Source organism: Dendrobates tinctorius, unplaced genomic scaffold (genome assembly GCF_039654945.1).
Source record: "Dendrobates tinctorius isolate UK_male_01 unplaced genomic scaffold, ASM3965494v1 ptg000240l, whole genome shotgun sequence".
Lineage (NCBI taxonomy): Eukaryota > Metazoa > Chordata > Amphibia > Anura > Dendrobatidae > Dendrobates > Dendrobates tinctorius.
The window spans coordinates 4,861,446-4,877,899 of NW_027361907.1; the positions used below are offsets into that span (position 1 = coordinate 4,861,446).

Genomic DNA, 16,454 nt, shown 5'->3' on the forward strand with positions numbered 1-16,454 from the left:
CATGCATACCAGGATTGGGAGGTGATAGGACCATGCATTCCAGGATTGGAGGGTGAGGGGACCATGCTTACCAGGATTGGGGGGGTGAGGGGTACCATGCATATCAGGATTGGGGGGTGAGAGGACCATGCATATCACGATTGGGGTGTGAGGGGACCATGCATACCAGAAAAGGGGGGTGACGGGACCATGCATACCAGGAAAGGGGGGTGAGGGGGACCATGCATACCAGGATTGGGGGGTGAGGGGACCATGCTTACCAGGATTGGGGGGTGAGGGGACCATGCATATCAGGATGGGGGGGAAGGGTACCATGCATATCAGGATTAGGGGGTGAGGACCCTGCATATCAGGATTGGGGGGTGAGGGGACCATGCATATCAGGATTGGGGGGTGCATTATTATTAAAACTTCATAAATAAACTACATACAAATTCTAGAGTACCCGATGCGTTAGAATCGGGCCACCATCTAGTATTTTATAACCATATGTTCTAATATGGAACATGGCTCACATAAAGGGGTAAGCCTAGATCGGGAGACCCCTGTCTGACAGATATTTCCCCTTCATATATTACATTTAAAAAGGCCCTGTCACTCGGGTGGCCACTTACAGTTTTAATTGTTATTTTATGCTAATCCAATGAGGTGGTTTTTTTTTTTTAAATTCCGCCGTACAGTTCAATTTGATCTAATGCTAATTTTTATAGTCTTTACCAAGTGGCCATGGCATGGCGCACAGGATGCTCTGGGTGTGTCTTCAGGCTGCTTTTTCTTGATTGTCTTGTGAGCAATGCCTCCTTGCAAAGACTTTAATAAAAGCATATTTGTCACACTAAATAAGAAGTCTTTATCTCTTGAACTATATAGCAGATTTTAAAAAAGAAAACAAAAACAATACGGTACTCGGAAGCAGTGAATGTAAAATAAGAGCAAATACTGTACACTTGACCTGATGACTGATTCTCTTTTAACTGGCTACCACTTAGTACTGTGTTTCTTTTATATGTGGGTTGGCTAGGGGAAGAGTGAAAAATTAAAATACAATTCTGATGGAACATACACTTTCCAGTGCTGCCGGTGTTCCTGGCATTCTCGCCCACTCTCCAGTGTAGCCAGTTAAAGCACCACTCCAGTGTCTTTTCTATATTGCAGCACTGAAGTGATGCCACTAATCTAAGTTCCCTGCCCCTAATCTTATACTTAACAGCAGGGCTGTAGAGTCAGTCAGTGGCCATTTTAGTAGAGACTGTATAAAATGGACCGACTCAGACTCCTAAAATGTACAATAAATGAGGTACAATAGTACAATGCAGTATGTGCTTTAAATGTCTTCATAAGAATTTGGGAAAGTTATGAAATGTCCTATAAATGTCTGTTCTGTTCCTGATCTAAGGATTTCTGCTTTTAGGTGAGATGAATCTAAGTTGCACTTTATGTTCATGCTTAGTAGTGACCAGGGCTGTGGAGTCGGGAGCCAGGAAATTGAGCAATCAGAAGTTTGGCTTACCGACTCCACAGCCCTGGTTACCAACTGCCGTCTTCACCTTATAAGGATATGTTCCCACGGTCAGTAAACTCTGCGGGTTAGATGCTGCGTACATCCGCAGTTTCCAACCCAAAGCGGCCAGATGTTGGAGGGGGTTTCAAGAAATCCCATGTCCACTATGCGAACACAGTCACCTCCGGCTTTCCAGTGGAAACGGACATGCGGCGCATCTTTCCAGACCTCAGCATGTCAATTTATCTCACGGAGACGTGAGTCTCCGAGATAAAAATAACCAGTGCAGTCTATATGACGCGGTGATTCCACACAGTTCAATGAACACAGGCGGAATTGCCTGCGTTCAAAAGCACTTTGGACACAGAGGACATGTGCTGCGTCCAAAACTCTGCCTAATACTGAACATCTGCACATACCCTTATAGCCCCGCACCAGTCGGTCTTCAGGAGGTGTTGACCTGCATGGTTGCTCCAGTGTTTACTGTAGCAAGTCGAAGGTCACTTTTCAATGTAAGTCTGAGAGCCTCGTTCTTGCTCCCACAGACTTACACTGAGAGCTTGTGATTGTTATTTCTGACTTCAAGTCAGATGGTGCAGTCACAAGATGGAGGCACTGATAAAAAAAAAAAAAAGACTGCAGTGGGTAAGTATAAGAGCAGGGACCTTAGATTAGAAGCACCACTCCAGTGCTGGGGAAAAAAAGTTTCATGTTGACTAGGTGGCCATGAAGAAATCTACACTGGTAGCACCACTATGACAATGCTTTGTGATATATCCATTTTTGTTTTGGATGATTTATGATCACTTTAATTTGTATTTGTTCTATATGACAGGCCATTTTAACATTTCTGTGTGTACTCTTCTTTTGAGGTTGAATCTCACTAGTATTTCTTATTTAATGGGGAACGTGGAGGAGATTTGTGCTTTCCAGCAGCTTTTGGTGCAGACTTTGGAGGATTGTACAAAGTAAGTGATGCAATATTCATCTTATTTGACCAGCGCAAAACCCTGCTATCATAAAAGTTGTTTTCGCTAGGTCTGCGTTAAAGTATTGTTTTTTTTGTTTAGAAAGTGATTTGTTATCTTGAATAGATTTCTTAATACCATGCATTACAGCTTAGTTTTTCTGTCCGTTAAAATACGCCAAAATAGCGGAGTGACAGAAACGGGGGTCAGCGGATCGGTGGACGTACGTATCCGCTGAAGGTAAAAATTTACAGGAACTGGGGGGGGGTGGGGGGAGAGTTTTTCCAGCAGCATCTTGGCGGATCCGTACAATGGCGGATCGAACGGACGACCATCCGTCAAGATCCGCCGATAATGCAAGTCTATTAGGAAAAAAACGGATCCGCCAAGAAAAATGGCGGATCCTTTTTTTTTTTTTTCAAATTGGCGGATCTTGACTGATAGTCACAAACGGAAGTGTGAAACAGTCCTTGGATACTTGGGTTGTTCCTACTTTTCTGTATAAGCAAATAATACAACAGGGTGTGTGCTAATGATGTATATACATATATTTATATATTGTAGGGGCTGACATTCTCAAGTAGTTGCTTACAACAGGAAGCCACATGTTTTTTATTTAAAAAACGGAATAATGTTTATTTCCATTGGTTGCACAGTACCAAAGACGAAACCATAAACCTAAATCCCTAGTCTTGTACAGGCACTAACTAAACAATACAGACCCTGGCATCTCACATGGCATAGCTGGTCTCAGTTCGGTCACACAACAGCTGTTGTCCTTAGCACACAGACTGTGCAGTTCCTTGTCAGAGAGGTTCTGGCTAGTCTCTACAGCTCCAACACAACCCACTCTGCTCAGCTTTCCCCAGCTGACTAACCAATGAACACATAGCCTAATTCTAGCCATAGCTACCCAGGTGCACCTATTCCAGACCTGTGGTGCTAGGATATAACTCTACCCTTGCTTTCCTACAATCAATCAAGTCTGGATATTTATGATACCAGATTAGTTTGTGTGTTTTGTAAAAACCAATAATTTTTTCTTTAACTGAGAAATAATTTTATTTTTACTCCACAGATTAAGTTAAGTGTTCTTTAAACTGAGAAATCTTGTAACTGCTTTGCATGACTGCTTGTTTAAACTTCAAGGCTGGTTTCTGTGTATCCTTGGCATTTGAGGTTCGAGTCTGAATCAGGAGCACTGCAGTCAGTCCATGCATTGTGGTCCGAGAACAGACTGTGAAATACTTTTGTGAAAACTGGCCTAACAATGTGATTTTTCACTTTCCTAGATTACCAGAGGGACAGCAACGAGTTGGCGGTTGTTTCATGAGCCTAATGAACCAAATGAAGAGTCTATATATGGCCTATTGTGCCAACCATCCTTCAGCAGTTAATGTCCTTACACAGCACAGGTATGGGCGCAGACTTACTAATAAAGTCTGTCTATGCTAGTTGTAGAAAGTAGACTTATTGCCTTACAATCAGTGTGTTGCAAGACACATATTAAAGGAAAACCCTTCCCATTAACTCAGTAGTTTGAAATTTCATTTTTGCTTTGTATGTTCTTGCTAATTTCAAAGACCACACCCTTACATTGGTGAAATTATTATTTTTTTTTTTCCCGGACTACACATGATTCTTTCTTTTGCGATTTAAGTTGTTGTTTTACACATGTGCTCTGCAATGTATCAGTTAGTAATCTACTTTTAGGGGTTGTAACACCTATTCTCTCCTCCGGTAGAGGCACTGTTGCAGTAGTGTCGGCACTGGGGCTCATGTGACATTGGCTGCAGGGATTGTGGGACATAACAATCAGAGGTCGCTTCACCGACGTCCAACTCCTCCATTGGGTGTAATTTTGATATCCAGCGGAAGAGATTGCTGTTATGTACAATTCCAGTGTTAATGAATCGGGCCCACATTGCCCTTGCTTGTAGAGAGTATGGGAAGAGGCTGTTATTGTATAGCGTAAAAGCAGGATGAACTGAGCGTGCTCGACCTGTGCGTGTAAAAACTACTGGAGAACATGTCCAGTAACAACAAAGGCTATACACAGGAGAAGGAATGAGACATATGGGTAAGTGGAAAATCAGGACTGGTGCTTTTTTTTATTGATCTTTAAATCTGTACATGTATAGAATCATAGAATCGTAGAGTTGGAAGGGACCTCCTGGGCCATCTGGTCCAACCCCCTGCTCAAAGCAGGATTCGCTAAATCATCCCAGTCAGATGTCTGTCCAGCCTCTGTTTGAAGACATCCATTGAAGGAGAACTCACCACTTCTCGTGGCAGCTTGTTCCACTCATTGATCACTCTAACTGTCAAAAAGTTTTTTTCTAATATCTAATCTGTGTCTCCTCCCATTCAGTTTCATCCCATTGCTTCTAGTCTTTCCTTGTGCAAATGAGAATAAAGTTGATCCTTGTACAATGTGACAGCCCTTTAGATATTTGTAGACAGCTATTAAGTCTCCTCTCAGTCTTCTCTTTTGCAAACTAAACAATCCCAAATCCTGCAACCTTTCCTCATAAGACAGGGTTTGCAGACCGGTCACCATTCTGGTTGCTCTTTTCTGATCTTGCTCCAGTTTGTTGATGTCTTTTTTAAATTGTGGTGCCCAAAACTGGACACAATATTCCAGATGAGGTCTGACCAAAGAGGAGTAGAGGGAAATAATGACTTCACGTGATCTAGACTGTATGCTTCTGTTAATACATCCTAGAATTGCATTTGCTTTTTTTGCTGCTGCATCACACTGTTGACTCATATTCAGTTTGTGATCTATTAGTATACCCAAGTCTTTTTCACATGTGTTGTTGCTTAGGCCTATTCCTCCCATTCTGTATATGCTTTTTTCATTTTTATTGCCCAGATGTAGTACTTTGCATTTTTCCCTGTTAAAAACCATTCTATTAGTTGCTGCCCACTTCTCCAGTTTATTTATATCTTTTTGAATCCTCTCTCTCTCTTCTCTAGTATTAGCTATCCCTCCTAGCTTTGTGTCATCAGCAAATTTAATCAGTTTACCCTCAATTCCTTCATCTAAATCGTTGATAAAGATGTTGAACAATGAAGGGCCCAGGACAGAGCCCTGTGGTACCCCACTTGAGACATTCTTCCAACAGGTGTGCAGCCATTTACGACCACTCTTTGGGTCCGATCACTAAGCCAGTTATGAATCCACCTAACAGTTGCCTGGTCCATTCCATACTTAGTCATTTTTTCAATAAGGATTGTGTGAGATACTTTGTCAAATGCTTTGTTGAAGTCAAGTTATACTATATCTACAGCATTTCCTTGATCCACCCAATCAGTGATTCCGTCATAGAAGGAAATTAAGTTAGTCTGACATGACTTACTAGTTACAAACCCATGCTGACTCTGTTTAATCACTTCATTCTTATCCAGGTACTGACATACATGTTGTTTAATAATTTGTTCAAAGATCTTTCCTGGTATAGAAGTCAGACTCACCGGTCTATAGTTGCCTGGGTCCACCTTCTTCCCCTTTTTGAAGATAGGAACAACATTTGCTCTTCTCCAGTCTTCTGGGACTTCTCCTGTTTTCCAAGAATTTTCAAAGATTATGGAGAGGGGTTCAAAAATTTCTTCTGCTATCTCCTTCAGTACTCTGGGGTGTAATTCATCTGGACCTGGAGACTTGAATTCATTTAGGTTAGCTAAGTGTTTCCTCACTATCTTTCTGTTTATAGATATCCTGGATTCTTCTATTCCCTTAATATGACAGTGAAGAACAGTTGATGTCACATTTCCTTTCTGAGAGAAAACAGATGCAAAATAGGAATTTAAAAGTTCGGCCTTCTCAACATCCTGTCTTACCATTTCATCATTTTCATCCTGTAAAAATCCTATAGCATCTTTGACTTTTCTTTTACTTTTGACATATCCCCAAAATCCTTTATTATTGCTTTTGACATCTCTTGCAAGCCTCAATTCATTGTCAGCTTTAGCTAATCTGATTTGTGCCCTGCAGGTTCTGCAGACAGCATTATATTCTTCTTTAGATATGCCTCCCTCTTTCCATTTTATAAACATTTTTTTCTTCCTTTTTAGCATGTGCTTAAGTTCTGTGTTCATCCATCCTGGCTTCCTTAAATGCTTCCTATTCTTCCCTCTTTTCGGAATTGTTAACAATTGTGCTTTGAGAATTTCATTTTTCAAGATTTCCCATCCTTCCTGGACATTTTTGTCTTTAAGGATATCCAGCCATTGGATCCCTCCAATTCTCTTTTTGAATCCCTTAAAATCTGCCTTTCTGAATATATTCTGTATATCCCACCAAGGACAGTATCTGCAAGGAGTTTATGTTCTCCCCGTGTTTGCGTGGGTTTCCTCTGGGTACTCTGGATTCCTCCCACATTTCAAAGACATACTGAAAAGGAATCTAGATTGTGAGCACCAATGGGGGACAGTGCCAATTATGTCTGTAAAGCACTGTGGATTTATTGGCGCTATGTAAATGAGTAAAATAATTATAAAGATTTCATGATTTTAGGTTTAGAACAAAATGAACCACTAATTTGATAGTGACAATACCCCTTTAATAAATAAAGGTAAATCATTAGCATATATATTGTGTATTCTGTTGAAAAAAATAATTGGTGCAATCATCTTCATATTCAATGAAAATTTGTTCACTGATGAGGACAACTCATTTTTAATCAACTCCACGAGCAGTTAACCTTGGTGAATGGTCCCAGGGGTTAAGTACATCTCTGCATGGGGTTTCTGCTCCATCTGTCATAAAGGTAGACTGGCAAATGCCAAATATAGTCCCAAATGACAGTTTTGTAAGGCACTTCTATTACTTTTTGTTGCGCCATGACCAGGAGTGTGATCCTGGTTTTTTTTTGCAGTGTCATCTGTGCAAACCGTCTTATAAAAAGGGTATCCCTATGGAGCCAAGAAGTGAAGCAGATAATACGCTTAAGTGCAAACTATGTTTGTTCAGAGTAAGTGTGCGGTGACTGCTGTCTATCTGCAGAGTAACTGGAGCATGGATAACCCAGGCAGCGAATTCTTTGTGTCTCCTGCACACTGCCTTCCCATAGCCTGGCTGTATGCAGAGGAGGTGAGGTCATCCTCCCATCAGAGCGTACAGAGTAAGGAGCCCCAGCCTTCTATCAGGACAGAAGACCTACAGATCCTAGTCTGGTGCACACAGTGCGCTTGTGCTCGCAGTACAATGCGGTGTCTGTGTGCCATCCTAAGGCCTGTCAGTGCGGAAAGTTCCTGCTCCATCTACTACAAGCAGAAATCGACCTCTGAAGTGTAAGTGCAATTTTAGATGAAGCTTGCCTTGTAGACACTTCTGCTGGGTTGTGTGGAGATTCTGCCTTGGCACCTGATAAAGCAGATGTGCTCTTCCCCCTCCGCTGAGACCCAGCTTCTGTAAAGCAGTCATTTCATCTCGAGGATCTCTGAGCACCGTGTACACATTTAAGTTTTATTCTTAACAAACGCACATCGATGTTATGTGTTTCTGGAAGTCAGATTCCCAAACAAGATGTAGAATTGGAAAATCAGATTTTTGGGGAAATTTTAGATATTCATGCCAATAGGACATACCAAGGTGTAGTAAAAAGTATTGGTTGGAGGTTGGATCTGCATCTTCAATTTCTGATCAGGGGAAATTCAAACTTGAAGTGATACGGTAAAATACCGTAAATTGTGTGTATGACATTTTTTAGGTTTTTGATATACATGATTGTATTTTGATCTTTTAGGTGAATTAATGGGTCAAGGTTTAACATTTTAAGGCATTGTCCATAGTTGGGGCTTATGTATTGATTGTTAAGGCTTAACATTACTGGTAACTTTTCTCGGGGTTGGCTGAGATGGTGCTGAGTTAGTATTTGCTCTTTAATGCTGTGGCATTGTCTCGTCGTTGCCATGTAGATGGGTTACTGTTCGCTGAGTGTTTTGTGTTTCTTTTGTATATCTGTAGCTTGCAATGCATGTAAGCAGAGCAAAGAGGACATGGACTATGCTGAGCTTACAAGCATTCGAACAAGCCCCATGAAAGAATGTTTTGTCCTGTTTAGTGCAGCTGGGATCAGAGAATTGTTATATTTTTGCTGCCACTTTTCGCAGATAACAGAGGCACTGTGGCATGGTGAAGCGCCAGAGAATCTAGAATTACTCCTTTCAGCTATAAATGCTTTTTTCTCCTTCTACTTTCATTACAGTCCAGCAGAATTTAGATTTCCTTATGGAGGCATTCTATAAAGGCAATGAGCCTTGCAACCTGGCATTATTTTTTTTCTCTGTAAATATTTACTCCATAGTTATGTAACATTGTTATTACTACATAATATATTGGCCAAAGTGGCTTCTGTACAATGTACTTTTATATGTATCACTCTTAAGCCTAATCTAGACATCCTTGAAAAGCGGGCTGTGTTTGAGCTGCGATGTATGGACTGTCCTTAGGTCTCCATACTCCAACTCAACAGCCTCGCCTATGAGACTGTCCAAGTTGGAAGAATCACCCACTGTCCGTATATCATGGTGCATGCATGGTCTGAATTTGCCCATAGGTCATTGCTAGGTAGGTGTATTTTTCTGTGTTCATTAAGAATACTTTCTCTATAATTCATATATGGAGCAAAGAAGAGAAGAATGTGTAGGGTTAAAATAGTTGGTTTCAGGCTTTCATTTACATTCTTGCTATTATGGCTCTTTTCACTTCTACTCTGAAGGCTCCATTGCCAATTCCTCTAAAAATTTCCAGAAGAAAGGTGCAGAGTGTCTGTAAGATGATGGACACTATAATCACAGTTGGACCCTATTATAGCCTGTGGGGGTCTGTTGGGTGCTGCTGGTTATGTGATGGATCATGCACCAATGTTAAATTCAGGGTTGTTCTTCAGGAGATGAATGCAAGTGTGAACAGTGTAGTCACAAGGCCTGATTCATGTAGCGCCACTTTTTTTTTTTTTTTTCCTTTTCTGAACTTAAATCTGAAGGAAGTATTTCACATTTTTGATCACTTAATTACATTATGTAAGCGAACATAAAATAAAGTCTAGCTTTTTCTGTCCCTGTTGTACAGTGAAGAACTTGGTGAATTCATGGAGATGAAAGGTGCCAATAGCCCTGGTATTCTTGTGCTAACCACAGGTCTTAGTAAACCATTCATGCGCCTGGACAAGTACCCAACTTTACTAAAAGAGCTGGAACGACATATGGAGGTATGGAAAGTGTTATTCCTAACAGGCAGTGCAAATCTTGCATTAACAGGTAATAATCATTTGGATATGCTTATACAGGTTTGGGTGATGTCACTATTGATGACATACTTCTTTAGAATTGGTCCTCAATTTGAAATTGGTAGGGATCCGACTTCCAGCACCCTTCTGCAGCAGCTGGATGAAGGGGCCATGGCGCTGTTCATCGTAAACCTAGCAGAGCTGTATCGTCTGTTTTGCATTGACTTTGCATAGCACGGCAGCTTTCTCCTGCTCAGTGTCGCCCATGTTAATTAGACCAGGCTGCAATACCGGGCACAGCCACAATAAAAAGTTTAGCGCTCTGCCTGCTACACAATGAAGAGACTTCCGTGGTTCCTTCAAGCAGCTGATGGGATGTTACTGGGAATCAGACCCCCACCAATCTGATGATGATGACCTATCCCAGAGCATCTCTTTAGCACAGTAAAGAATTGGATAATGCTTCTTTCAGTATGGAGATCAATAAACGGGGATGCAGCACCTGACGTAGAGATGTACAATCAAATGTGGTAAAGTTGTCAATTGTACAGATTTTTCTACAAAAGATGCAAATATTCCTCAGAGTGCCACTGCCACCAGCAAATCCAGTTCCAGATAAGAGGCAGTCATAGATCAGGATAGCTATAGGTGTCTTAAATAGGTTGTTGGCCTCTTGCCTTTTCCGTGGAAATGAACAAAGCTTTATCACCCTTAAAATACAAAGCTCTTTGTTTATTGAGAAAATATCTTTATGATCTCCATGTTTTAGCATGATGTAACAGATTAAAGCTATTAAATGTGTCCTCGAGTCCCTCTGATTTCTCTGGGATCTGCCAACAGACTGAAGTCTGTGGTTGCAGGTCCTTCTGGGGTTTATTTGGGCAGGATGCATATTTCCTCTCTGGTTCTATTGCTTTCACCAAGAGGCTGCTTCTATTTTTCCCCGTCTTCCGAAATGCACTTTGGGCTTAGCCGATAGTTCATGTCTGTGGGGAGGTTTTATTGGATGAAATATGTTGTCTGTCATTTATTATTCAGCTGTGGTGACATTATGGGTGTTTTGTTGGTATACAGTAGTTTATACAAATTATGACTCCAACATTAGTTTATGACGGATAGCTCTTTAGTAAAGGTGGCACGTGCTGGGTTTGGGGCTGTGACTGCCATGGCTACCACTGATTCTTGAAATGAAGAGGCCTGGGTCTTTCATCAGTGTTGCCCTACGCAGAGGAGCACTTTATCCACCCATTGGTAGTACCATTGTTGCACGATGAAAGTGAATTGTTCAGGGTTTCAAGATCCGAGCCCCATCAACCATTATGACCCATTTTAACTGGTTGCCAACCTGCCGCACAGGCTTGCTCTTTTCAACCTGTACTGCTTTGCTTATATTTTGTGACTGTTATTTCCCCTTTTTTATTTGTGAACATAAGCCATAATGGAGCAATCAGCAGTATGTTTGTTTTTTTTATTTTTTTTTTTATTTATGTGTAACCTAGAAAATCATAGCTTTAGCAGACCTTGTAAATAGTGTAGTTATAGTGACAATCTTTTCTGTGATTGGTCTTGGCATTACCCTACCATTCCTGAATTATTGAAACGAGGTGTTGGTATGGGCAGAAGTCCCTGGCACACTGAGCTCATACATTCTTTCAAAAGCCAGTGCACTAAAAGTTGGAAGCATGAAGTGTCACAGGATGCTGCTAAAGCCAAAGGGCAGGAATCCGCCAATATGTGACGTTAAACAATTAGGTTCTTTCATGTAAAGAGTGGTAATATGGCTGTTGGGATGAGGTAAAGGTACTATTTGCACCTAATTGGGTAATTTTTTATTTTTTTTTTAAATGAAAGTATTTCCGGCTAAATATCGTTTTTGCAAATGGGCATCGTTAAAAATGTTGCACTGTTTGCCTGTGTTGCCTCTTCTATGTTGCATGATTACAGACAGTAGAATGAGCTAATCTAGAATCTGCTAGTGAGCTCATTGTTAAAGCATGGTTTTTTACTCTACTTTTTTAGGCAAAAGTGCATACTTCAAGAAAAAAAAAATATTGCCTCCCAAGGCATAACATCTTTTTGAATGTCCTCCACGGCAGGGATGGTGTTTCGTATAATAGCAGATTATTCCATACTCATAGCAAAGGTGTACTAATAGATTTTTATTTCTTCATCGCACCCTACATTTTTTTTATTTTGATGCTGCATTATTTCTCGTATTTAGCTTGATTTTATATAGTTTCTTGCATTGGGGTCTTCTGCTATAATTTTGAACATCGTATCTGTTGTGCATAACCTTTCTCCACTAGCATGTGAGTTCCCCTATTTGACCTTTATTCAGGGTGCTAGCTTGTGTTGACGGCACAGTATGTGAGGTTTTTAACATTTTTCTAATTTTTTTATCAATCGTTTTGATACTGGTTTTGTTGTTGAATAACAAACATTTACATATTTTGGTAGTCACATAGACTGAGCCCTTTGTGATGTATATATTCTCTGTTCTTTGGCTTATGACGTCTCATACATATTGACATACATTTGTCATTTGATATTGTGCCAGTCTTTCTTCTCTTTTTGTTTTTTTGTTTTTATTTTATTTTGCAATGTACTGAATAAGGTTTCATAAAGTCACACTATTACTGTAACTTCTGTTGAGGTGAATTACAGAAGTGTTAAAGTAAAAGCCATGCGTAATAATTTATAAGGTCTGCCTTGCTGTCAGCAATTGTACTTTTCTACTTCTGCTTTCCTTCTCCTAAATCTAGCTACTGCTTTTGTATTTCATAACTGAACAGCTGTAATAAAAGATTTGCACCCTTTGGGCTCTGTTCACATGGTTAGATTTCTGTTGCCTTTCCATGATCAGAATAGCATAGGTGCTGCACTATTCTATCTAGTTAATCAAAGCCAAAGTTAGAGGGGTCATCTTCTAACCGGATTATCACACTTGCTTTTACAGGATTATCATCCAGATAGGCCAGATATACAAAAGTCAATGACTGCTTTCAAGAACCTTTCGGTAAGGCTTACGTGTGTGTGTGTGTGTGTGTGTGTGTGTGTGTGTGTGTGTGTGTGTGTGTGTGTGTGTGTGTGTGTGTGTATGCATAAAAATCTTTTTTATATATATATTGAAGTTGACATGTTTGTATTTTATGATACAGACTGTATTTAAGACACAAGATAAAATCAGTAAATAGGGCGAAAAGAAAAAGATTTAATTTGGTTTCATTCACAGACCTGCTATAAAGCTTTTTGTACATAGAAAACTAGTAGGCTGGGTTATTTATAGGAAGCATGGATCCCAAACTCAAGGTGGGCGAAAAAGAGAGACCAAAAAAGGACGCTTTCTGGGAGTAAAACATTGTCACTAGTTGGTTTCACTAGTTGGTTACGAGAGAAGAAGGTAGAACCTTGTGTATTCTCACATTTTAGAGTTGTGTAAATGAACAGATACCCATCCTGGAGGCTCCTAGGGTGTCTTTTCAAGATTTGTACAAAATGACAATTTATGTCATTGTTGCTGTCTTGGCCCAAGGGATGCAAGTGTGTCGACTCGAAGATGCCATGTAATGAGTTTCCCACTCTGATCTGGGTTATTTTTTATTTATTTTTTAAAGTGCTAACAGAAGTTATCCTTTTGTGCCGAATTTTCTTCAACTAAATGTAATATTGTGAAATTGAAATATTTTTCCCCAATTATGGCACCCTATGTATTGTGTTTGCAGGCACAATGTCAAGAAGTGAGAAAAAGAAAGGAATTGGAACTGCAAATTTTAAATGAGGCCATACGTGGCTGGGAAGGTGACGACATTAAGACACTGGGATCAGTTATATATATGTCCCAAGTGATGATACAATGTGCAGGGAGTGAGGCAAGTGCTTTTTATACTAAGTGATTTGCATAATGTTTTATTCTGTGTGGTCTCCTTTGTATTGGATGTGCAATTTGTCACATTTTTTGCTTCTTATCTGTGTGTTCTGTGATCAAAACTACTGCCAGATTACTTTAGCTCCTTTATGACATCTGCTCTACTTTAACCCCTTTCTGACATCGGACGTGATATTCCGTCCATGTGACCTGGGCCAGTTTGACCTTAGATGAAATATTAAGTCATCGCGATCGCCCACGGTCACGGCGGGTGCTCGAGGGATATGGCCGCCGGGTGTCAGCTGATTCTAATAGCTGACACTTAGCACTAGGTGCCAGGAGTGGTCTCAGACCGCTCCCGGAACTTTATCCCCCGAAATACTGCGATTGAACACGATCGCAGTGTTCCGGAAGCTGACAGCCCCTCTGCCTTTAGTTCAGAGACCCTGTGGCTTGATGCGGGGTCCCGATCTTTGTCATGGTGACCCAATGTCGTCATGACAACATCCAGGTCACCAGAGCTAGGAAACTTATTGATTTAAGCACAGTGCATGATCAGCAAGTCTCTCAGTCAGTGCAGCACTGACAGCTTCTATAACAGGAGGTGCTGCTTCATCTTCATGCTATAGAAGCGATCAGCCTGCAAACAATTATTGTCCCATAGTGAGACAAAGTAAAAAAAGTTAAAAGAAATTTTTTAAATTGTAAAAATATAAAATAAAATCAGTATAGTCTATCTCTAAATATTTGAAAACAAAAAACAAACAAAAGTACACATTTGGTATCGCCGCATTTGCAACAACCTGACCTATAAAACTGTTCCACTAATTAACCTCTTTAGTGAACACCATAAAAAAAATAGTTTTCTATCATACCGAACAACCGTGTGCTGACTGCATCAGTATCACACGTACGGGCGCCAGGGAAGAACCGTTACAGTAAGCGCTGTTCCCCGGCGCCAGGTGCTTAACCAGCTTTCATAATTTTCCCCTGCTCTTCCGGCAATCAGCTTGACCAGGGGAGAAAGATGAGAGTTAAATGTAAGTGATAAGAGACAGCAGGCGGCTTATTTTCTATAACCCTCACCTGTCAATTTCAGCAAGGTTGGATATCAAGAATAGAGGGGTCCCCACGCAGTTTTTTAAAGTTGGTTAAATAAATATAGCACTCACGCTCTTTTCACGTTGTTAAATTGCACAGATCCAGTCAGTCCCACCATTCAACATCAGAGACGCTCTCACAAATCACTTAACCATCTGCTCACTCTTTCTATCCTTCTAGTCGCAAAAGACATTGCTCCCAACCCTGGTCCCCCATGTTATAGAAAGTCAACCCCCCCGACTGCTACACTCAGAAACCCCTCTAATCTTATTAATATTCCCTGCCTGCCATCTGTCTCTCTTAATTGTGCACTTTGGAATTCTCACTCAGTGTGTAACAAACTCTCATTCATCCATGACTTCTTCCTTTCTAATTCTCTTAACCTCCTGGCTCTTACTGAAACCTGGATCCAGCAGTCAGACACTACCGCTGCTGCTGCTCTTTCATATGGGGGGCTACACTTCTCTCATACCCCAAGTTCAGACAGTAGAGCTGGTGGAGGCGTTGGTCTGCTCCTATCACCAAAATGTACCTTTCAGGTTATCCCTCAAGTACCCTCACTTGTCTTCCCTTCTTTTGAGGTCCATGCCGTCAGACTCTACACCCCCTTCTCCATGCGAGTGGCGGTGGTGTATCGTCCTCCCGGCCCCTCCATCAGTTCCTGGATCATTTTGCCACTTGGCTTCCACATTTTCTCTCCTTTGACATCCCTACCCTCATCATGGGAGATTTCAACATCCCCATTGCTCTTCCCCTCTCACCATCTGCTACTCACCTTTTATCTCTAACCTCCTCGTTTGGCCTTTCGCAGCTTACTAATTCTCCAACGCATGAAGACGGAAACTCCCTCGACTTGGTCTTCTCTCGGCTTTGTGCAGTGGATGATTTTGCAAACTCCCCTCTCCCGCTCTCTGACCACAATCTTCTTTCATTCTCTATAAAGAACTGCCCGGCTGCTCAGGTCACCCCCACTGTCCATATTTATAGAAACATACAGGCCATTAACACCCAGAAACTTATGAAGAACTTGCAGTCTTCATTGTCCCCTATCTCCTCCCTTTCATGTCCTGATTCTGCATTGAAGCATTACAATGAAACACTTCAAAGTGCCCTGGATGAATTTGCACCCCCTATAAATAGAACACCACAATGCAGACGGCGACAACCCTGGCACATGGTGCAAACACGTTGCCTGCAGCGGTGCTCCAGGTGCGCCGAATGTCTGTGGAGAAAATCCAATCTACACGAAGATTTCATCCATTTTAAGTTTATGCTTAGAACATACAACAATGCCCTTCACCTCTCCAAACAAACCTATTTCAACACCCTCATCACCTCACTGTCCAATAACCCGAAATGTCTCTTTGACAGTTTTCATTCTCTACTCAATCCAAGAGTACAGGCCCCAACCACAGAGCTCCGAGCTGACGATCTGGCCAATTACTTCAAAGAAAAAATTGACCAGATTCGTCAGGAAATTATCTCCCAATCACCTCATACCATGCACTGTCCTCCCTCCCCCACTGCATCTAGCTCACTCTCTGATTTTGAACGAGTCACAGAAGAAGTAGTAAGCAGGCTCCTTGCATCTTCTCGCCCAACTACTTGCACCAGTGACCCATTTCCGTCACATCTCCTCCAGTCCCTTTCCCCTGCTGTCACCCCTCACCTAACTAAAATATTTAACCTCTCTCTCTCTTCTGGTATTTATCCCTCCTTATTTAAGCATGCCATCATACATCCACTACTTAAAAAACCATCCCTCGACCAAAACTGTGCCGCTA

At 41.2% G+C, this 16,454-nt stretch overlaps 1 protein-coding gene across 2 annotated transcripts in view; it reads left to right on the top strand.

Annotated features, from left to right (window-relative positions):
• ARHGEF7 (Rho guanine nucleotide exchange factor 7) overlaps nt 1–16,454 on the top strand; it is a 166,956-nt gene that overhangs the window by 98,390 nt on the left and 52,112 nt on the right. For both annotated transcript variants that reach the window (XM_073556843.1, XM_073556842.1), the window contains exons 8-12: nt 2,374–2,469; nt 3,762–3,884; nt 9,548–9,686; nt 12,661–12,720; nt 13,427–13,573. In XM_073556843.1, the coding sequence (XP_073412944.1) occupies nt 2,374–2,469; nt 3,762–3,884; nt 9,548–9,686; nt 12,661–12,720; nt 13,427–13,573 (565 nt within the window). The remainder of the gene's footprint in view (nt 1–2,373; nt 2,470–3,761; nt 3,885–9,547; nt 9,687–12,660; nt 12,721–13,426; nt 13,574–16,454) is intronic.